The 23,898-nt window shown below is 49.2% G+C and overlaps 2 protein-coding genes across 7 annotated transcripts in view; one reads left to right on the top strand and one right to left on the bottom strand.

The window, feature by feature from the left end:
- Positions 1 to 879: 879 nt before the first annotated feature.
- LOC120685220 (indole-2-monooxygenase-like) lies at positions 880 to 5,363 on the top strand. Its single transcript, XM_039967032.1, has 3 exons — positions 880 to 921; positions 3,498 to 4,421; positions 4,587 to 5,363. Exons 1-3 carry the CDS (start codon positions 880 to 882, stop codon positions 5,214 to 5,216), a joined length of 1,596 nt encoding a protein of 531 aa, XP_039822966.1. The 3' UTR covers positions 5,217 to 5,363.
- A 7,090-nt stretch (positions 5,364 to 12,453) lies between these two features.
- Positions 12,454 to 23,898, bottom strand: part of LOC120685603 (putative disease resistance protein RGA3) — a 39,637-nt gene continuing 28,192 nt past the window's right edge. For 2 of the 6 annotated variants that reach the window (XM_039967623.1, XM_039967624.1), the window contains exons 2-4: positions 17,374 to 17,658; positions 13,290 to 15,771; positions 12,454 to 12,792 (exon numbers count right to left, since the gene is read on the bottom strand). In XM_039967623.1, coding sequence (XP_039823557.1) covers positions 12,674 to 12,792; positions 13,290 to 15,771; positions 17,374 to 17,658 — 2,886 coding nt within the window. In that variant the 3' untranslated portion in view covers positions 12,454 to 12,673. Of the gene's footprint in view, positions 12,793 to 13,289; positions 15,772 to 17,373; positions 18,624 to 23,898 lie in introns of those variants that run through there. The other 4 variants (XM_039967620.1, XM_039967622.1, XM_039967625.1 and 1 more) reach the window with 4 other exon arrangements.

Raw genomic sequence — 23,898 nt, 5'->3', positions numbered from 1 at the left:
ATTAAAGATCATTTATTAGTTTAAAAATTTGTTATGAGTTCTCTAATAGCTATAACTATATAGTATCTCTTATACAACTCAAGTTATACTTTGAGATTTCCGCAATTATAACTTTTATATGCATTGAAATATGGTTATGATATTTTTTTAAAGTTCTACATGTCAAAATCGGCTCATGGTGAAAATTTCATCTTTTTGTGATGCGTTTTGCTACATATTTTCATTTAAACAAAATTTTAAAATAAAAAAAATTATTTCTAAGGGCGGGCAGTAGTGTGACCCGAGGACGGGTGATAGCTAGCGTCACCCGCCCCTACCAATCGATTTGAAGGGGTGGGGAATACCCCTGCCCATGAGCTGCGTCGACGTTGATCCGTGAGTCTTGAAAAGTATGAGGCGATTGGCTGGCACAAGGATCGACTGGCCCACCCTGCTCTCTCTCTCTACCTTATCTCTTCACCCCAGCTCTTCCTCACGCTCCCTTATCCCTCTTCTCTGTCTCTCTCTGGCAAAGCCTAGCCGCAAGACTTCTCCCAGGCGAGCGAGTCTCCAACGACTCGGCCTTGCTCTTCCACTACTGCGCCGACCGGCGTCCACCTCGGTGCCCTTGGCATACGCGAGGTCAACCTTAAGCCCCTCCAGCAGCTCTTCTGCTCCGGCCAGCTTCTCCTCGAACGCCCTCGCCGTATGAAGCTTTGTTCTCAACTTGGAGGCTGGGGCTGCGGCACCAACGCACGCGTCCACAGCGGCGCCTGCGCGAGTCCGCAGCGACGCCTGTGCAAGGCTGCAGTGGACACGGCGGACTGCGGCCGCGGGGCGAGGATGCGGCGGGTGGCAGCCGCAGGACGCGCGCGCCGGCCTCCGGCGGCGGGGGCGAGGATGCGGCAGGCGGCGGCCGCGGGGCGCACTACTGCAAAAAGGGTTAGTAGGGGCGGGCGAAATGGTATTTTTAGGGGTGGATGGTGCAACTGCCTCTGCTTTTCGCAGCTAAAAATGGCAATTTGCAGAGGCAGGCACGAGAGCCGCCTCTGAAAATGCTTTTGCAGGAGCGGGTGGGGGTCACCCGCCCCTAAAAATCATTTTGTAGGGACGGGTGACCCCCCGACCCGCCCCTGTAAATGCTTTTTCAGGGGCGGGTGAGGGGCTCACCCGCACCTACAAAATGGGTGCGGGTGAGCTCCCCACCCGCCCCTAGAAATAGTTTTCCCGCCCGCCTAAAATTTTTGAATTCGTGTTTTTGTTTACGGGATTTGAATTCACAATTTTGATCTATACATTTATTATACGTCACGTCCGCACTATTATACGTCTATTAATGATAACGTTCTAACTTCAAGCTCGTTCGCGATCGAGACGTCAAATATGTTAGACATAAGATACTTACGCATATAAAATTCATAATAGATGAAAAATAAATGTCAATACAGTACATCATCACAATTCAGCTCTTATACATGTTTTTCCATCATTCCCCTAGGGCACTACATTAGCGTTAACTGTGCCCGAATTTGTGCCACTCACGAAGTGAAAGGTATTTCTCGTTTGTTGCTAAGTCTTGTGTTTCGTCAAAAAATTTGCCTTCCACGTTGACCACTTCGTGCAGAATGAAACGACACAAATCATCGACTACATTTTGAAGTTGTCTCTCGTGGAGCTGGCCTCCGTGTTTCTCCGGGTCAAGCTGCAATTATTGAATACATGACAAAATTTAGCAATTTGTAGTTACAGTAATAAACAATGTGCAAACATCTATCCATAATAAAGAGTAGACCCTTACACGTTCGGAATCAGTAGTGTATCTCCCTTTCAGCCTCACATTCTCGCACAGGTAGTACCCACAGTACACGGAACCTAAGTTGGCGGGCTCCTGCAGAGCCATTAATTAATGCATACAAGTGAGGCGGGTAGCCCTGCATGTGTCTGCAGATGGGGCCCGCTTGCATCTTGAGGCGGTGCCATGGAGGTCAGGTCGGGTGGGAGGGCGGGGGGAAAGGGAGGAGGAAAAAGAGGCTAGTCGTTTATGAGTCAAGTTTGCATCCTAATGTTTAAGTTTGGTTTGTTTGGCTCTTGCTTCTCTTTCTTATGGTCAAGCTCAACCAATGTTTGGCGATGATCTATTATATGTTGTATTTTTCTGAATGCCCTCAGCAAGTTTTATATCACAATTATGTGTATTACGTTTTTTTTGAGCAATCAATTTTCATTTTAAGCTATTGGATTAGTTATGCTGATTTGATCACCGGTGCAGCCATGAACATATTCTTTGTTGGCACTGCAGTTATCAATAGTATGTCTATAGGGTTGGAGGGCCGTTTTGAGATCGCAGATCTCGGCAGGTGTCTGCGGCCTGCTTGATTTATTCGGCACAAACCTGACAGGAGATCACAGGACACCTAACCTAAGTTGGCGGGCTCCTGCAGAGCCATTAATTGGTGCATACAAGTGAGGCGGGTAGCCCTGCAGGCATTTGCAGATGGGCCCGCTTGCATCTTGAGGCGGTGCCATGGAGGTCAGGTCGGGTGGGAGGGGTGGGGGGAAGAAAAGGAGGAGGAAGAAGAGGCTGGTTGTTTATCAGTCGTGCCACGCCGCACGGCGCGACTCCTTGAAGGGTCACGCCGCACGGCGCGACTCCTTGAAGGGTCGCGCCACGTCGAACGGCACGACTCCTTTAGGAGTCGCGCCTCACGACTCGCTGAAGAGTCACGCCAAAGCATGTGGCGCGACTCAGCCTTGCCAGCTTAGCTGAGCGGCCAGCGTGGCAAGTTGGTCGTTTATGAGTCGTGCCACGCCGCACGGCGCGACTCCCTGAAGGGTCGCGCCACGTCGAACGGCACGACTCCTTTAGGAGTCGCGCCTCACGACTCGCTGAAGAGTCAAGCCAAAGCATGTGGCACAACTCAGCTGAGCGGCCAGCGTGGCAAGTTGGTCACGCCAAAGCTTGTGGCGCGACCCTTCAGGGAGTCGTGCCACGAGCTTTGGCGTGACCAAAATGGCTACTTCTTGAAAATTTATATCCACAGAGGTTACTATTAAAATATTAAATTAAAAAAGATTAAAATTTTAAAAAAAATTCCAGGGCACTCCGTGAGTGAGCAAGAGAGTATACATACATATATAATAGCACCAACCATATATAATGTGGGTAGTAGGGGCACGCATCAAGACAAAAGTATACATATATAACAGTTACCACACACCACTAATCGGGCAAAGTTTTAAATGACACTAGCACAACAAGTTGAAGCTCTCTAGCTAACTATATATAAGAAGAGGAGCGTCTCCACAAGCTAAAGCTGAGGCAGGCTGATCTGCTGCCCGCCTAGCTGTAAGCTAGCTGTGGTCTCTCTCTATGCATATTGTTATAGTAGTATTATTACCGCAAACTTGTTTAACTTTTGAATATGAATAATAGCAAAAAAAAATAATAGTTGCTCTCTTGATCTTTGCAGCAGTGGTCTCCTAGCAATAACAAGCTGTACGTGGGTTGAGCATTCTAGTCGGTCAGCCATGGCGGCTCAGTGCTCGCCCAGCTCTACGAACACGCAACACCACAGTCCCTAGGCCTCGTCGTCCTCCTCTTCTTCCTTGCCGCCGTGCGCTTGGCGACGCCGCGGTCCAGAGCGGAGAAGCTGCTCAGCAAGCTCCCTACGCCTCCGTTGAGGCTCCCGGTCATCGGGCACCTCCACCTCGTTGGACCCCTCCCGCACCGCTCCCTCCGCGAGCTCGCCCGGCGGCACGGCCCCGACGTGCTGCTCCTCCGCCTCGGCGCCGTGCCCACGCTCGTCATCTCCTCCCCACGCGCCGCCAAGGCCATCCTGCGCACGCACGACAACGTCTTCTTGTCCCGGCCCTTCTCCGCGGTCGCCGACGTCCTCTTCTACGGCACCACCGACGTCGGCTTCGCCCCCTACGGCGAGTACTGGCGCCAGGCCAGGAAGGTGGTCACCACGCACCTCCTCACCGTGCGAAAGGTCCGCTCCGGCCGCGCCGCCCGCGAGCAGGAGGTGCGCCTGGCGCTCGCCAGGGTCAGGGACGCCGCCGCCGCGCGCGCGGCGGTGGACCTGAGCGAGATCTTCAGCTTCTTCGCCAACGACGTCGTGTGCCAGGCCGTCACGGGCAGGCTCCCCAGGGAGCAAGGCAGGAACGAGCTGTTCCATGACCTGCTGGTGACGAACAACACCGAGCTCCTGGGGGGGTTCAATCTGGACGAGTATTTCCCCAGCTTGGCACGGCTCAACGTGGTGCCCGCGAAGGCCGCCAAGCACAGGAAAAGATGGGACGACCTTCTGGACGGCCTCATCGACAAGCACGCGAGCAAGACGGTGAGTGGCGAGCACGAGGAGGAGGACTTCATCGACGTGCTGCTCTCCGTTCAGCAAGAGTACAGCCTGACCAGAGACAACATCAAGGCAATACTGATGGTATGTATGTGTAGATATGATTCACTGCAGCTAGAGTTCCATTATTTCTACCAGCGGCAACTTGTATGTATGCAACTAATAAAATTCAATTACTTTTCCTTAAAATTTGCTCAAATTTGAATGGGTACTTTTACCAATATAATAATGTATAGTATACGTGCGTAGGACATGTTTGAAGCTGGGACGGACACAACATCCATCTCGCTGGACTTCGCCATGGCTCAGCTGATACGAAATCCAAAGGCAATGGCCAAGCTGCAAGCTGAGGTGAGGAGGTGCGCTAGCCGCAAGGGGAAGCACGAAATCTTCACAGAAGATGACCTGAGCACCATGAGCTACCTGAAGGCGGTGATGAAAGAGGCGATGCGGCTGCACCCACCGGCCTCTTTTATGATACCCCACTCCTCCATGGCTGAATGCGAGGTAGAGGGCTATACCATACCCTCCGGGGTACGTGTACTCCTCAACGTGTGGGCCCTAGGCAGGGACCCCGCCTGCTGGGAGAGTGCGGAGGAGTTCATGCCCGAGCGCTTCTTGGAGGAAGCCATGGATGCTGCTTCCGACTTGCAGGGGAACGACTTCCGGTTGTTGCCGTTTGGGTCCGGGCGAAGGATGTGCCCGGCTGTGAAGTTCGCCACTGCCACGTTCGAAATCATTCTAGCCAACCTTATCTACCACTTCAACTGGGAGCTTCCGCCGGGGACGACAGGCGTCGACATGACGGAGACATTTGGGATTAATGTGCATCGTAAAGAGAGGCTTCGTCTTGTCCCGTGCGTGGCTCACGGCGTCTAGATTTATACATGTTTTGTTGCATCACATTATTTCACCCGTTTGCTGATAAATCTTGGTTAATTAGTCTAGTTCAACTGCTTTATGCACAACAATAAGTGTGCCTTGTTAGCTTTTAATGATTTACAAAGAGGAGTGATTTTAACTGAAGACAATCTCGCCAAGAAAAATTGGACAGGAAGCCAAATGTGTTGTGGATGTAATACTAATGAGACTATCAAACACCTTTTCCTGGACTGTCCTTATGCGAGAATGGTTTGGAGGATTATCTTTTGTACTACAGGTTTGACACCACCTAGAACGATTGGTCATATGTTTGACTCATGGCTATCTAATCAATCTAAAAAGATTAGGTACTTGATTTAGGTCGGGGTCGCTGCTGTTTGCTGGGCCATTTGGATATGTCAAAATGATATTATTTTTAACAAAATCAAAGTTATGGTTCTGGGCATAGCTGCAGCGTGACGAGCACGCTAAGAACGCACTCTCCGAGATGAGCAGAAACATGGAGATCATTGTTATGGAACTAGTCAAGGGAGGGTGGAAGCAAAACTATCGTTTGCAGTAGTTCTTTGTCCGATTTAGAGATTGGTTGTGCTCTTCTTGCTATGTAAACTTTTTAATAATTGGCTATGTACATCCACAAATGTAGAGACTGAATTCATAATCCTTTTTTCTAAAAAAAAAAGATGTGGGGATGGCATTCTTGATTGGAGGTCAAATGTTCCTTTTGTATTGATTATGGTCCTGATTTCCTTAAGTATTCAACCTTTTAGCTGCATATAAGTTGCCATCAAGAGTGACAACACTAGACATCTTGCCCGGTTGGTTTAGCGTCTGTGGCGTGTTTAAGCTAGATGTGGAAATAATCCTACTAAATATTACGTCGCTCAAGATTTTCAGTACACGCTTCAGCCTTGACACGTACGGTTCCTAGCTAGGAAGCTTCATGGAGGCTATCTGTGGATTTGGCATACAGATTGGATAGATTTGGATGATTGGAAGAATAAGTGATTAGATTGGATGTTTTCGTGAAAAAAATACTTTTTAATGGAAATTAAAAAAATGTGGCCAGATTTATAGCGCCATTGGCTCGTTCAGTGTTTGTATACGGATCGAGTTTGAGGTGTAGTGTGAGGAACCGCCCAAATTATCTCGACTAAACCGGGTCATCATCCATTGATCAATCCAGCTTAAGCAAAATAATCCCGCAGTCTGTGTTATGCGCCTTGAGCAACGCTCAGGATCAACTCGCATACCGTTTGTTCACGCCATAGCAACCATCACATGATACATATGAGAGCAAAATTTTAAACTTTGGATTACAAGTCTTAATTATATTAAAAAACTCAGGAAATTAACTATAACGTAATCAACTAAATATGTGGAATTTCAGCATTTAAAGGTTCTTTACAAACTAAGATGTATCCTAGGTCTAGATGGATAACCTACCATGTTTTTCTTAAGTTCAGAGCCTAAACACAATGGATATTTAGAGAGTATTAAGTAACAATAATGATGTCCATGCCCAAGACACCACTTGCATAATCTTTTAGCGAATTCCACGGTCCATCCACTTTGCCGGATCCGGCGGGATGAACTTGGTCATCACTCCTAATAAGGAAACCTGCAAAACAACTTAACGGCAACGTCGTAAGTACATTTCGTACTTGCAAGACTTATCCATAATACTATATAGTTGGTGGATGCAGGAGGCTAGTCAAGTTTTAACATTGATATATAAAAATACGAGCATAGTTGTCAAGTGAATAAGCAAAAGACGTGGCATCTAATATTTCTATATCAAACACCAATACAATTGCATAAGTAAAGTGATCATGTAATCATGAGCTCAATCTTCCATGAACTCCATCACAAGACTCTCATTGGAGCGAACCTCAGAGAGCGTGCTCAATGGCCAAGAGCGCGACTATTGCAATAGATTAATACCCTGCAGGGGTGTACAACTTTTCCAACACGACATGAGACCATAGGCCATTCTACCCGCCAGTCCGTAAGCAATGATTCATGTGTCAACCGTTCACACACTCGTCCCCAATGCTGAGAGGAACGGCCGAGATGGACAGGCGCAACGGAACTGCCGACTACACTACATCACAAACCGCGCCGAATCCACTCAGTGAAGGGTGCGCGTATGGTACTGAGCTTACCATCCCATTATAAAGCATGTGGTTTGTACGGAAAAGTGCTCAAGAAACCAACATCCAAAGAGACAGTCCTTAACCAACTCAAACAACTCTAAGCCACTTGGATTCCACTCCCAACATGTCCCTACCACATTTGCTCAAGTCTCGATCCATTATTCTTACCTTACTCATATTTTAATCTTTCTTATCTACTCAATTATATATAGGCAAACACCATATTGCTCGTGAGTGATGGTGACATTGCCATCTCTCGACTTCTACCGTAAGCTAAGCATGGCTAAGCAATTAATTCGAGAAGTCTAAACATACATACTTTACCTAGTATAAGTTATTCTAGAGCTATAAGGGAAAACATGCCAAATGGATTCTACACATAACACATGAAATAGGTAGGGTTAAGCCCATGCACAAGCAATAATTTATATTAGCAAATTAAGATTCAAAAGGTTTGAGATACATAGGTGCCTGCCTTGGTACTCCGCAACCGCGACACTCCGGAACATCATTCTCTAAGAAAAGTAGACAAATGGATGAATTAGAAAAGATGCCATGAATGCATATACTTATGAGATGCCATGACTTATAAGAGGTAAATGCTAACATGATTTGGGGTTATAAAGTAAGCAATTTAAAGAGGTAAATAAGGCCACACAAACATTACATAGGGTGGAGATGCAAAACAATTACTGACACATTTGTACACACACTTTACAAGACAAGTTGTAACATGAGGATGCCATCCAAAACTAGTTGTAACACGAGGAAGGAGGAGGAGAAGCTGTTGGTCCGCCGTGTTGAGCCGAATTAAGGTAATTTTTCTTGAGGCGATAGATATAGGTTGGGGAATGGTAGCATATGCGATGCATAGTCACGGCGAGAACACTTCAAAATTCTCTTCAGCCAAGAAATTCTCTCTTGCCTCAGGAGGAATCAGCGTAAGCAGGCCAACAGAACGGAATGCCCAGCCCATTCAAATTGGGCTAAGATGGATCACGATATATAGCTTTTTAAACAAGCTACCCGAATTCGGATGGGCCTTGAGGGACCAAATTCTTTTAGCCTCCAACCACAGCCACAGGCCCACCGCCTCCGCCTCATCCTCTCACCCGCGCCCTGGCGTCAACGCGTTCCCGTGCGCCAGCTTCTCCGTCCTTGCCGACCACCCGCTCCTTGCACGTGCCGTCCACGGCCTCGCCCTCCTGCTCAGCGCGTTCCACCGCAACACCCTCCTCGCCTTCTACTTTGCCAGCGCTCCTCCCCGTCGCCGCCCTCCAGCTGTTCGATGACATGCCGGACCGGACGGCACTACTACAAATCCGGACTTTTGTTTCGGTTCCAAAGGATCATTTATCTCAGTTTTGGAACCGAAATTCGCCTTCCGGAACAAAAAGATGGAGGCTTTTGTTCCAGGTGGTAGAATCGGGACTAAATATCCCACACGCTAAAATTTTTTTTTGCACCCCGCAGGATTCGATCTCAAGACCTCTTGTCTAGTGTATGGTTTTCTTACCAACTCAGCTAAGTAGTACATGTGACTCAGTATAAAATAACTTCCTTTTGAACTGTCACATGGAGAAGCCTTTTGTTCGGGTTGGTAATACTAACCGGGACAAAAGGGTCTTTTTGTTCGCGCTGGTGCCACCAATCGGGACAAAAGAGTCACCCTTTAGTCTAGATTGGTGTTACCAACCGGGACAAAAAAGTTGGACCTTTTGTCCTGGGTGGAGCCACCAACCGGGACAAAATGGGGACCTTTTGTCCCGATTGATACCTCCAACAGGGACAAAAGACCACTGTCCCCCGCTGGCCCGGCTAGCCGTCGGACCCGGAATAAAAGCCACCTATTGTTCCGGACTCAAAAACAGTCGGGACAAATGACCTTAAATAAAAACCTGTTTTGTAGCCTGTTTTGTAGTAGTGCGGCTTCCTTCTGATAGACCGCCGCCCTCTCCGGCTGCGCGCACTGCGGTCTGGACTCCACGGTCTACGCCCTGCTGCGGGGCATGCGGGAGCGTGGCATGCCCTTTGCCGGGTTCGCGCTCCCAGCCTCGTCACGGCTTGCGAGCGCCGCCAGGGGCTGGGAGGATGGCGCGGCGTGCGGCGCCGCCATCCACGGGAGTAAATTGGATGATCAACGTATATGGGGACCTTGGGAGGGTTCATGGTAATGCATCAGGGCCTGCCCTAATTCTCTTCATGATTATGCAGTGGCTTCAAATGGTATACTATTAGGATATTTTTTCTCTTGTGTCCGGCTCACTAGCAGTCTGAAATGGTCAAATGACTGCTGGTACAGTAGGTTGTTATCTATGATGGTGCATACTGGTAGTATAGCGCGCTGTAAAATTCAGTGTTTTTATCTATGATGCACAGTAGCTGTGCGAGCCTGTAAGGCGTTCTGGGCACTGAATCAGATGGCAAGAATTGTTTTTTTAACGAACAGCACTCGACGAGTGCGTTTCTATTAATATAGTAGAAAAAAATACAAAACTACGACCTTAGAAGGCCATAGGCAGGAAACAAAAAGAAAAAAAATAACAAACTCGCCCGGTTGGATTGTGACGTCATCACGGTTTACCGCTCAACTAAACTCACTGGCCGGTTGGATTGGGACATCAACATGGCCAAACTCTAATCACAACGACGACAGAGGAGAAAAGGCACAACCGCAGCTTACACCTACCATCGCACTCTTGCGGCTATCGAAACAACTGAAGTGTTCCAGCGTTGATAGAGGAGCAGAAGCGGCAGACACCACCACACCAGGAGGCCACTGCCGTGCAGGACCCAATGCCGCAGTGCTGCTGCACCCAAACCGACCGCTCAACGGCATGAAAAACACCAAGTCCGGAGCAACCCAAACGCGCGGGGGCCTCGCCACTTCCGCCATTGGACGCCACTCTCGCATGCGCGGGGACCTATAACCCGCCACTCAGCACGCCTCTCTCGTGTGCGGGGACCTCCAACTCGCCACACGGCACCACGCTCCGTACTCGTTTCAAATATTGCCGTCGAGGCAGCAAGAAGAGGTGCCCTGCCCCCCCCCGGAACTGAACCAAGCCGCCAGACCACCTCCGTGGTTCGAAATCATCACGTTGCTTTCCCCCTCGCACGAAGACGCCGCCCTCGAGCCAGAAGACCGAAGATGTCACCCGCGCCGTTTTCCGACATTGTACCGCACCGGAAGGGTTCAGCCGTGCTGAACACCCCGCCGCAATCCGCTGCAGGCCAAGTCGTCACTGATTGTCGTTGCCGCTAGCGCCGTCCTTCAAACGCAGTCCCGCACCGCACTAGAGACTGCCACGCAGCTCCAAGCGCCGCGGAACGCTGCAAGCAGGCGAACAACAGCCGAGTGATGACCCCCGGCCACCAACAGAAGAGCAGGCGTCTTGGCATGAGGTAGGCAACCCCCTTCTCCGCACGCCCTCCGACAGATTTGTCACCACCGACCAAAGAAAATCGCGAGCAGCAGGCCGGCCAAGTCGCCGAACGGTGTCTCTAGAGACGACGCCTCCAAGGAGGTCACGACGCCCACAGGCGCCGCCGTCGCTCATCCAGGTGCTGGACCGGGTTTTCACCCAGAGACCTCGTGTAGAAGGGTTGCAACTCCAAAATGACGCCCTCAACAGGGAGAGCGACGCCCGGAGGAGCCACCGCCATTTCACCAGAATGAATCTGGCGAGGGCTTTCGCCCGGAGTGCCGGCACCCCACTGCATGCGTTCGTCGCCTCAAGCCGGCACCATCACTGCGGCCGCCCCAACCGAGGGACGCCACTATCACAGCTCCATAAAGCCTGCTGCCGAAGCTCCATCTCCCTCCGCCGTCCTCGCGACCCGGCAACGCGCCTGCGCCACACCGCACCACCGCACCTCCTCCAGGCACGCCGCACCACCGCACCTCCTCCCGGCCAGGCAGAAACCGCCAGCACGGGCAGCCGCCTGACCTAACCGCCGCCGGCCACCGGGCCGCGCGTGTAGAGCCGCTGCAACTACGCCGGCCGCAGAACCCGCTCCCGCGCCATGTCTGGGAGCGCCGCCCACGCGCCGGCCGCGCGAGTAGAGCTGCGGACGCCCCTGGCCTCATCCCGCTCCCGCGCCATGCCCGGGAGCGCCGCCCACGCGCCGGCTGCGCGAGTAGCGCCGCCGCATCTGTCGCAGCGCCGCCGCGGCCCAGCTACCGCCAGAGAAGCCTGCCCGTCGCAACCGCCCGACCTAGCCGCCGCCGGCCACCGGGCCGCGCGAGTATAGCCACCGCATCTGCGCCGGCCGCAGATCCACCACCTGGGCCACCGGATCCGGCCTCACCGGCGCCTGCGACGCCCGTCTCGAAGAAGCTCCCTTCGTCATCCATGGCGGCCGCGCCCGTTGGGAGGAAAGGGGGGCGGCAGCCCCGCCGCCGTCCTTGCGAGCCACACGAGCTTCCCGCGGCTGGCTCCGGCGGCGGCGCGACGGTGGGGGGAGGGAGGAGGGGGGGTGGCGGCGCCGCCGAAGGTGCCGCCCGTGTTGCCCGCGCGGGGGGTGACGCGGGGGCTGAATAAGGAAGGAAAAATTGTTGTCCTGGAAACCAACCGTATTTTGCCAAGGCTCTGCTCTGAACATTGCTTGTGGATAAAAAAAATTATATTCTTGACTGTTACACGTCAGCCTTTTTTGGTTGTTGTTGAGGCGGCCCATGCACGTGATGACCAGCAAACGTACCAAGCAATTTGTGATAAGCCAGCATGAGCCTGGACGGGCCTGCTTGCATCGACGTCCGAAATACTAGTAATTAAATTCTCAAAGAAAAAAATACTGGTAATTAAATTCTCAAAGAAAAAATACTAGTAATTAATAAGCAAGACACAAGAGTTGCAGAGCCTGACGACAAGCAAGCACCGAAATTCAGAAACTCTGCAGAAAAGGGGTGCGCAGGGTTGGACGGAGCTCAATGGCCAAAAAGCTCATCAAGAAGCAGAGGCCATCCATATGGATGATGCGCATCCTGCAGGATACAAGGGGTGGTTATTTAAGAATCTCCGCGTTCGTGCAGGCTGCTACCAATGCAATCCCCCATTTTTCACACAAAAAAACATACAGAGTTTCTCTTGCAAACACCAATGCAGAGGACAAATACAGATGTTCGCTTGATTATTCAATCAAAAGATTCGCTCACGGAATGCAGTAAACAAACTAGAATAAGTAAGCGCACACAGGCAGGAAGGAACGAAGGAAGCAAAGCAGAAACCCACAGTCAAGGGCCGGGACACACCACACACGCCATGCGGACTGCACTTTGGTGTGTGATCTGGACCGTTATACTGGCCGGCCGAGCGTTCCCGACACGGACTCGTCTCCCGATGTGTGCTCTGCTTCACAGATGGAATCACGAACGTAACAAGGGTCAGTCAAGGCCTCATTACAATTGGATACTCCTACATATAGAGCTGTAAATCTGGGCCGTGCTTAATGGGCTGGCACGAGCACGGCCCGAAAACCTGGGCACGAAGCCCGGCCCAGCACGAAAACAACTGGGCCGTGCTAGCACGGCACGAAGGGCGGGCTGGGCCGTGCCTGAGATTTCGGCCCATCGTGCCGCCCGGCACGGCACGGTGTCCTGGGCCGTGCCTGGGCCGGCCCGGCAGCTGCAGATCTGGAGGATCACTAGTGTTAATTTCTTGTAATTTTTGCCATTGTGGAAAAAAAACCTTTCAAATGGTGGTATTCATGATCTGTGGGCCGTGCTTGGGCTGGCACGGCCCGAAGGTGGCCCGACGTGCTTTTGGGCCGTGCTGGGCCGTGGTTTCAGGTCTTAGGCCCAGCACGGCACGGCCCGGTAAAATTCCGTGCTTTATCGGCCCGGCACGGTTCAGCCCGAAGCACGATGGGTCCGTGCCGTGCCGGCCCGGCACGGCCCAACTTTCAGCTCTACCTACATATATGCATCTTCGTAGTATTAGAAAGGGAAGGTGCCCAAGAGCATTACCGCCTGAGCTCAGCTTCCTTATAAAAAAATTCTTCTCTGGAATGTGCTGGATCTTTTGCCAATTTTGGTGTCCCTCTTCTTTACAGGTTGTACGGAGCACGTCGCTGTAACTGATTTGAATCATCCGAAGAGACTGGGGCAGCGTCGGAAGGAGCTTCATCTCATCGCATCCACGAATAATCAAATTCTGGAGTGACACCAGATGCTCCATATTTCCCGGCAAGCGGTCCCAGTCACAATGAGAAATGCGGAGCTCACGCAGATGCGTGAAGAGCTCGCTATCTTCAGGAATAGATGCTAATCGGATGGAATTAAAAGCGAGCCTAAGTTTTTGCAGGTGCTTTGGGGCGTCTGGGTGCTGCCGACTCAACATCCAGCTAGGATACCTTGAACCCTTGTAGAACTGGATAGTGAGATCCACAAGATCCTTCGGGGGGCAAAGGCCCTCAAGCACCTCTGCTGTGACGTCTGGGTTGCAGGTATCATTACTGAACCGCAGCACCAGTTTTGTGAGTCGCTGCTTGCAGGCTAGCTGAGCTTCGAGAGCTTCCTCTTTGCTTCCCACAATCTCAAGACCCCATATCCGCAGAGCGCCCCGAAGCTTGTTTAGGTGCTTCAGCTGCTTCAACTCGTACCCTTGTTCCTCCTTTACATCAAAGTGTGTCAGCGTTTGGAGTGACGTCAGCCTGTGAACGTTGGGGAAAGGCATCCAAGCAGTGACGTGCCGCAAATGTATGAGATTAGCCATATCTTCAGGACAAGATACCCGCATGTAAGAGGAATCACGTTTGACAAATATGGTCTGCATATGGTAAAGCTTGCTAAATGTGCTTGGCAAAATCAACTTGTCACCGGGAAAACGAAGGCCAAGATAACGCAGATGCTTCATCTGATCAATAGATGCTGGGACCGACACCACTTTCGGCCCATGATTGAGTTTAACGATCAGCACCCGCAGTTCCTTCAGCCTCATGAACAACCAATGAAAGACTTCTTCTAAGTCATCCATGGGTTGCGTCGTTCTATCTGTACCTGTATAGCGCTCCTTAATGATCAGGGTGCGTAAATTTCTGAAGTCCAGATTTTTCTCCACGACAACCTTTGCTCCATTGTTGGCCCCGATGAAAACATGGCGAACCCCTGCTGGAATATCTTTTGGTGAGCCATTCAAATCAATTCTATGGAAATCACTTCCGGCAACCCTCTCAGCCAACTCGTGTAGCAGGTCATGAGTTGTGAATTTTCGTTGCACTTGCATCAGAAATGAGAATGTCAGTAACTCATCAAAGTAGTGATTGCCTACATCTTCCAATTCCCCTTTTTCATCGCTATTGGCGTTTACAAACCCCTGTGCTATCCAGATGCGAACCAGCTCATCTCGTTTTAACTTGTATCCTCTGGGGAAAGTGCTGCAGTATGCAAAGCATCGCCTGGTGTCAGCACCAAGCTGCTGATAGCTCCACCACAGAGCTCCCATGGTCTCATTCAGCACGACATCGTTCGCTGTTGCTTCCCAGAAACCGATCCTTGTATTCCTCCGAAGCTGCTTTCCTACTGTTACTGCAGAAATGGGTGAGCGGCGTAGCTTGTTCGCAATCTTGATTCCAATCCTTTCATATTCTGTATCATTACCGATTGCACCTGATCGTGCATGATGCATGAACAACGATAAGTACTCCTCCTCTTCCAGATCAGGTATTGGAATTTGCTCCTGAGCACATCCTAGAGCTGCAGCCGCATCTTGTCTTTGAGCCGTCACCAGGATTCTGCTTCCACTCTGCCCAACATCAAGGGCATCAAGTAGAATATCCTGTTCCATCTGCTTGTCATTATTGACCCAGAGATCATCCAGTACTAACAAGAAACGTTTGCCTTGCAGTTTTTCCTTCACCTCTTTTTGTATGTTTTGAAGGCGTTCAGTATCGGAGGGCCGGACTTTCGTTATCTGCTCTAGAATATCACGGAATATCTTATCCACTCTGAAAGTTGTAGACACATGACTGAACATGATAAGATCAAAATGCTTGTCTTGAGCCTTCTTCTCATACTCACAAACATATTGCGCCAAGGTACTCTTCCCGGACCCTGTAATGCCATGTATACCAATCACCGAGTAAGGTCTACTACTATTGGAGCTTAGTCCATAACCATCTGGTCCCTCGCGAAGCTTTCTAGATATATCCTTACGCTCCTTGTCTCTACCGAATACCTTCTGTAATATCATTATGTGCGAGTCGACAATCTGCTCCTGTCTGCTGCTCTTTTCGCTAGTACTCTTGGCTGGAATTTCGCTGCTGCTGCTGCATTGCTGACTCAGCAGAGGTGAGTTTTTCAAGTCATTGAAAATATTTTCTATATCCTCTATTCTTTTCCTCAAGCTTTTTCCATCGATAGTAAGGAAGAAAACATCTACTGCAATGTCATCCTTCTGCAAGGAACAAGCTAGTGTCAAATGATTATCCATGTCAATTTACACCCTCCAACTATCATAAAAGTCAATTTTCAATCTTCAATTATTAAACCGAATAACGAGGGCCATCAAACTATCGAAATCGAACAAGTTTGGCCTTTTGGCTGGTTTTGTAGTTTTTTTTTAAGAAATAAAAAATCCTAGTTAAATCTAAAAAAAAGTAAAACTAATTCATTTTAAATCAGATAACAATGAATCTAATACCAAAATTTTTCTAAAAATATAATCTAACTATTGTTGCTCCAAATGAATATTACTTATTTAAAAATAATAGGCATAAATATTAGGAATATGAAATAAATGGATCCGAATAATTTACAGGTAGTGACGAGTAGAGTACCTGGTTACATTTTTAGAAAATATTGGTATGCACATGTTCCGTTATTATTTAAAATGAATCAGTTATTATTTATAAACTTGAATATTTTCAATTTTTATATAATAAAAAACATCAAAAGGGCCAAATTTGTCTGGTTTTGACAATTGGCGCCTCCATCATCCGGTTTTATAGTTGAAGGTTGAAAATCGAATTTCTGTGATAGTTTGAGGGTTTAAAATAAACTTTTTCCAGTTTATTATTACTATCCCCATGCTAAAAATATTTTCCATCTTCTAGAATTCATGTACTCAAACTTTTTACAAAAATGACAAGTAATGTATTAAAATAAGTATTCAGATGGATATTAAGAGCATGTAAAAGTTTACTCGACAGCATTACGTTACATATATCTATACTAAAAGGCACATCAATCAAAGAAAATTACCTCAAACGCTCGCATTTACATGAGAAAAAAGAGCATTCTGATCAATCTTCTTAGATTTCATAAACTAAAGGTTAGGATTAAGTTCACTTTTATGGAGTCAGCACATCTACTGTCATTATATCCTCATTATCTTGTCTTATATATATAGGGATATTTCTTCCTATCCATCATGTCACTTGCATTAAGTTTACCCGATAATGTACAAACATGATTTGTGTCTCGCTAAAGTAGAACAATTCTACCCAACTGAATGCAAAGGAAAAAAATAAATCAATCTCTGAGACATAACATCGCACACTACTACAAAAATGATTTGTAGAATTTTTTCAGACATGGGTTAAAATGTAACACGCTCCTACAAAGGAAGCAAAGCTATTGTAGCAGTTGAGCCACCTCTGAAAATGTATTTCTAGGGCTTCTTGGGCCACAATCATTACAATGCAGCCAACGAACGCTGGCGTGCCTCCGATCAGGGCACGTGAGGAGGTGGAGGAATCGGTCTTCCTGACCGATCGGAGATCATAACTAACACAAGCAGCTACTTCAAGTGACAAAAAGAACTTGACGCTAAAAATTTCCAAGCTACCTAACATTTTTTTTACAACATTAAAGCAGGGTTGGGACCTATGTGTTAGTATAATAATCTTCTACAGTACTGATGTTGCAGTACTAGTAGCTTGAAAAATGGTGCTTTTCTTAACACAAGGAAAGTCTTTTGCAGATCAAACTGAGGATAAGAAATTTTCCACCAAGATCACAGTGCAAGCACGAATTGAGCACGAGGATCAGATGGTACCTTGTTTGTTTTGTTGACGCCAACCACTTCATATGACAAGTCCCGATAATGACAAGCAGCCACATACGTTTCGGCTAACCACCTCATCATGGATTGACAGAGGGCCTTGATGTCCATGGCACGGAGCTTCTGCATCACGGGATTGGAGTCGGAGGGCCTTTGGGAAACTGGTAGTTGCTCACCAGATCTGCATAGGGTGGCGCCCAGCCAGCACAATCCCTTGGCGCACTGCAATAGTGCAGCTCGAATCCTCTCTATGCATCTAGGGAAGATCAACCAGGTCCCCTTGCAGCGGGTGATGCAAGCCCCAGCAGCCCTTGAGATCCAGCTGGGGCCATCCCCCTTGACTTTCTTCTCGATCCGGTAATAATCGACCAGATCCAGTATGTCTTCGGCTTCGTACAGGGCGGACTTGAGATCATCTTCTATCTTCCTGAGCGTCGCGAGATCAGATTCAGATCCCTTGCCTTTCACTTCTCCGAGCATACTCTGCTCCTCCACTTTTCTCAGCGTCTCCTTGAGGCTTGGGATAGTGTCGATCTCCAGCTTCCGAAGCTTTCTTGATGTGTCAAAGGAGAGGTTGGCAAAGAACTTGTTCACAAGGAAGCTGAGTATGGGTGACAGCAGCCAACCCATGATGACGATGCTCGAGCCTACTGCTTGAATTCCCCATGGATTTGCCATGGATTGGAATGCTAAGCTCTCAGGTAGAAGGACAGGGGAAGAGGCTGGAGGAAGACGATGGACGTGGTGAATGGTGGTGACACTAAGCTAGAATTCATCTGACGAAATGTTTCTTTCGGGCCGCATAGGTCACGAATGGATGAGGGCAATGGCTCAATACTTCACCAAATAACGCTTCTGATGTGTTGTCTACTTGCAGCAAATAACTGAATAATAAAATTAGCTTGCTACTACTAATTGGCTGGTCGTAAGTCAACCCTTGAACAATAATGATAAATACTAGATTTTAGAAAAGAGTTAGAAAGGTTCAATCAACCAATCAGTACATACCTCTCCCTTAATATATTCAAGTAGCAGTAGACTTTTTGCAAGCCTCGTCAGCAACCCTGTCATCGTCGTCCTGCGGATCGTCCCAAGCAAAGACTCCAACAAATTAAACAGCTTCGAGCAGCTTCCCGGCCCACCCCATGAAGACGCCAGATCCAACCCCTTTATAAATATCCATTTGTGTTAGTTGGATTAATTTGCTACTTGCTGCTTTCGTCTGGTTGTGTTGTGGTTGGTAGGTGCTCGTAAAATAGTATTTGTATAGGGCGTTTTAGGTGCATATTGTCATCAAGAGTGACAATTATATATTGGGCCCTGTTTTGTTCAGCGCATGTGGCTGGGCGCGTTAAAGCTAGATGTGGAAAGAATCCTAGTAAACTCAATCCATGAGCATCATGTGACCACTACATCAGAATGGAATTGCCTTGGCAGTCTCAAAAACCGCTAAGGAAAATACGGAAACCACCAAGAAAATGATCCTATTGGCATTCTTGGCTGTTTGGCATGATTATGCAGTGGCTGGAATTGGTATATGTAGGATAGTTTTCTACTATGTTCAGCTCACAAGCTGTCTGGAATTATTGCTGGTACAGGGGATAGATCATATAGGTTGGTGTATACTGGTAGTGTAGGCTGCTGGTACAAATTCAGTGTTTTTACCTATTTTGCACAATGCACAGTAGCTGTGCGAGCCTGTAAGGCATTCCGGGCAATGAATCGCATTGCAAGAACTATTATGCTCGAAACCATATTTCGCCATGTCTCTGTTCTGGACATTGTTTGTGGGTTAAACAAAAAAGTTCTTGACTGCTATATGTCGGGCAATGATCACCTTTTTTTTTGTTAAACAAAAAAACTAGCATTATTCCATCAAAGTTGGGATTACCGTAAGCAAGCCAGAGTATGCGCAATTGCGCATACAGAAACGAAGGAAGCAAGCAAGCAAACAAAGCAAAAACACATAATAGTTGGGAACACATGAGTAGAGCATTATCCGTTTCTCTCGCAGATCGCTGCATGTAGGGCCACACTCGGCCAAGGCCCACCGTTCAGCTAGCATGAGGCAGCTATGTTGTTGCATTTTTAGTGTGGGCTACAACCTCGAGGAGCGGGCGACGTAGCTACTAGAGAACTAGCTATTGCAAACGGACTATCACCGCCGTAGCGGCTGTTGGAACCGACGGTGATGAGGTGCATCACCGCCGGTTCGTAACACGAACCGTTGGTGATGGTACTGTAGGGCATCACCGCCGGTTCGTAATACAAACCGGTGGTGATGAGCCTCATCACCGCCGGTTTGTGTTACTACCCGGCGGTGATAAGCATGTATAGGACAAAATCCCAACAGACTCCCACCTCCCCGCTCGTGCTAGGTTTGTGGCTAGCAATCCATTGAATTCATACCATTTATCTTAGGATTAATCATGCATTTTGTGATGAATTGACCAAGGAGAGTTTCTTTTTCTTCACTTTAAGACAATTTCTCATGAACATTCATCATGAGGGCTACTCTTTTTTATATATACATACCTCCAATAAAGTATTATTTTTTATTTACTTAGATCCATTGGATGGACATTTATCTAATTGCATTAGTGTCTAATTATATTTATCCATTAAAGTATTATTAGATAGATTTTATATTAATTATACCAATATCTAATTGCAGCTTAAAACTATATCACTGTTTATTTAAAAAATCTAGATCACCACAGGATCAACTGGACCTGGCGGTAAAGACCCGCGATCACCGCTGGGTCTGGGTTAGGCCTGGCGGTGAAGCGCCTCGTCACCGCCGGGTCGGAGCTGGACCCGACGGTGAAGCCTCGTTGCCCCCAAAATAAGCCCGCCCACACCCTGCTGCCTCCTAAAATCCTGTTCGCCCGCCAGCGCCTCCGAGGAGGCTCCGCTCCGGCCGCCGGCCCTGCTTGCACCGGCCACCGTCCCGTGCAGAGTGCCGCCTCAGCCCGAGCACCTGATGCAGTGTGACATCCCGAAAAAAAATCACCAAAATAAATCACGCGTTAAAAATAATTTTCAAAATTTTTCATCGTTGAGCTCAAAACCTTCCTAAACCCCTGAGCCCCTAATTCCCCAAAACCCTTCGCAGAAATTTTTCTCTGTCCCGACACCCGATTCCAATCCCCGTTCTATCTCTCTGTTACCCTCGTTCCGCGTGCACTCGCGACAGCCGCGCGTGCCCGACCGACACCATGGTCGCCGCCGAAATTTCCGCCGCGAATCTCTCTCAATCCCTTTTTCTTTTTCCCTCCCCTTTTCTTTTTCTTTTTCCTTTTTCCATTTTCCTTTCTCCCTCTCTCTCCTTTCTTTCTTCCTCTCCTCTGCACGGCGCTCCCGAACGCCGCTCAGCTCGCCGCCGCCCTTGCTCCACGCGCTGCCGCGTGCACCCCTGCTCCGAGCCGTCCCCACGCGCGGCACACGTGCGCCTGCTGCCCACGCGCTCGCCTGCCGCCCATGTGCGCGCCCCTGCACAACGAGGCCGTGCCGCTCGTCGCGCCGCTTTGCCGCGCGCCGTACGCTGCCGAGCAGCTCGTCGCCGACTTCCCCCTCCACGCGCCACATGCGCGCGCGCCCACGCAAACCACACGACCGCGCCGCTCGCCGCTGCCGGACTTGTCCCATCGCCTGGCCATCTCGCCGCTCGCGCCGCCGTACTCGCACTGCTCGCGCACAGGGCCGCCGCCTCGCCGCCCGAGCCCCGCTGCTCTCGAGCAGAGCTCGGCGACAAGCACAGCAGCCGGGCCCCCTCCTCCATGTGCACGCCGACGCCCTCGGCGCTCGCGCCGCCCTGCGACGCCGACGAGCACAGTAGCCCGCCCCCACACCCTTAAAGGCGCTCCGCCGAGCCCGCCGGCTGGCCACCGCCGCGTTCCCTCCCTCCACCGCCTTATTTCGCCTATAAATAGGCCCATCTCGTCGCCCTTCACCCTCACAACCTCCACCGCCACCTCTAGCCCTCTCCCAAACAGCGCGGCGCTGCCATGCCAAGCTCCAGAGCCGGCCGCCGCCCGCCTCAGTCGAGCCGCCTTCCCGAGCCGTCTCCGCCCAAGGTGAGGGCAAGGATAGGACCTCCTCGACCTCCACGATCCCACCGACCCCCGCATGTCGCCTTCCCGAACCCACAGCGCTGCCTCCACGCTCACCTCCGACCATCTCTGGCGACCGTGGCCACGCCACCACCAGCCACCTCCGCACGAATCAAGTAGGGGAAACAAACCCCCCTCGGTTCCCGCAAGCTCTTCCCCTTCTCCTTGGCCGCCCTCGGGCTCCCAGGCTGCCGGCCCCAAGCCGCCACCGGCGCGCCGGCCCCCTCCCCTATTCTGCGGGAAGAGAGGGGGGAGAAGAAAGGGCAATTTTGCCCATAACCCCCTACCCCTCCTATTTCCTAAAAAGCCCTCCCACCTCTCTAGTTCATTTACAAAAGAAACCTTTCCTATTCTTCTATTCGCAAATAAACCCTTCCACCATATAAACATAGTCTCAAATATACCCATACACTTTTCTAGAGTGACCCTGATATTTTCTAAAATTCCAACCAAGCCCTGTCATCTCAAAAATAATTACATAGAAGCCCTTGAACCCCTGTTTAGCCCTTCCACTTTTATTTATTTAGGGAACTAGCCCTCCGCCATATAAACTTAATATTAAACAGACCCCTACACCTTCCTAGTACACTCTAGATATTTCTAGAAATTGCAACCAAGTCCTTTCTCTACCAAGAATAATTACAAATAGGCCCTGATCCCGGTTTAGCCCCTAAACCTCTCTGTAACCTATCATTTCATGCGACAAACTATCTCCGATCGACCTGAAACTTTACCACGCCATTCCTAACATAGTTTTGGCCATGCCATTAGAAAACCGCCCAAAAATATCACTCCTATCTTCATATCTTAATTGGTTCCGATTCGAGCTCAACGATAAAATCTTTATTTCTTTTTCTTGATTGTGTGTGCTTGCTTGTGTGTATCATAGATCACGGTGTGAATGAGGGAGAACCCGATGATGAGCAGTACCGTGAGCAAGTGAACAAGGACCAGTACGGCAACCCCGAGCCCGAAGGACAGTACCTCGATCAGGACTTTCTGGAAGGCTTTGAGAACGGCAAGTTCAATCCCGCCATTTGATGCATGTTTTGTCCCAGTTTTTATAAATACAACCTATTGGCCTGTTTTACAAAACTGCATATTATTTTGCTGCTGAAAACATGGTTGGATAGCCACCCCTTGATTTGTTACAACCATTCCTTGACCACCTAGATTAATGTCTGAATGTGATCTGTTTGGACGTTAATCGCTGCTAGAATGCTTAGGACCTTAAATACGGTGCAACTTATTTTATAAAAAGAAAACTGTGTGAGTGTGTGGGAAGGAAAAATGTGGAATTTTCAAAAAGATGAGTTTAGACGGGATGGATGGCACTTCTGTGTGAATTGACAAATGGTGTGCTCGTACCTGTGTGGTTGAGCAAGGTTGGGAGATATCCATCTTGTCACAATTAAGGACCGAGTTGGTGTGTCATCTTGCCTAACTCAACTATCGTGCAAACCACTCGACCATTGTACGGGCAACGGCTTAGCATAAACCCCACTAGTTAGTCTGATAGCCATCAGGAGAGCTGAGAGCAACGGGTGACCAAGGAGAAGTGATAAGCTCTGTGTGACTTATGCCCCTGTTAAACCTCGAGGATAGGTCAATGGCCCCTTGGTGGAGCCCATGGTGGCTAGTCAGGTCTAGCTAAGGTGGATAATGGCTTTGTTGTGATCTGCACCGATACTAAGGATCGTGTTGTGATACCCCGCTTGTGGGTAAAGTTGCACACCTCTGTAGAGTTAAAATCTATTCGAATAGTCGTGCCCACGGTACTGGGCGAGTTACGGTGTGGTCACATAACTAGTGTTTCTTCTGGGAATGGATGGGTTGGCGTGAGTTGTTTTGGAAAGTGTCCGGCAGTTGTGCCGTGTGCTACGGTGGATGAGGAGTCAAGTAGCAAATTTAAAACTTGGATCCTGTGTGGATCAACCCTACGTGTTACTCGGTGCGAGAAAGTTGCTTTGAAAATCCTTTTTTCTTTCAAATGAACCCCTGCATAAAAAATTAGCTTTCCGCAAATTAAACCATAGCCTTATCCTTGATTTACCCTGTGCATTATACTCTGTTTATACCCCCTCCATGGGTGTGATTGGACTTGCTGTGTACGTTTGTACTCACCCCATTCTTAATTTTTGCAGAGGAAGATCCAGACTTTGTTCCCGAGGACATTGAGTAGGGGTACCATCCTGCACCCAACTCTGCCTGTGGTGTTGGCCCTGTTCAGGATGCTTTCGCTGGCGCAGTACTCTAAGCCCGAGCTAGATCCCATGTGGGTCGTGCTCTGGTGTATTACCGCCTTTTTACTTATTGTTATTGTCTGTCTCGAGTGTCCACCTCCTCGGAGGTTTGTACGGTGATGTACCATCTGATGTAATAAAATGTTATCAGCCTCCTGGGACTG

This window comes from Panicum virgatum, chromosome 8N (assembly GCF_016808335.1).
Source record: "Panicum virgatum strain AP13 chromosome 8N, P.virgatum_v5, whole genome shotgun sequence".
NCBI lineage: Eukaryota > Viridiplantae > Streptophyta > Magnoliopsida > Poales > Poaceae > Panicum > Panicum virgatum.
Note: the sequence above shows the minus strand (reverse complement) of the source record. Positions and strands in the feature narration are given on the sequence as shown.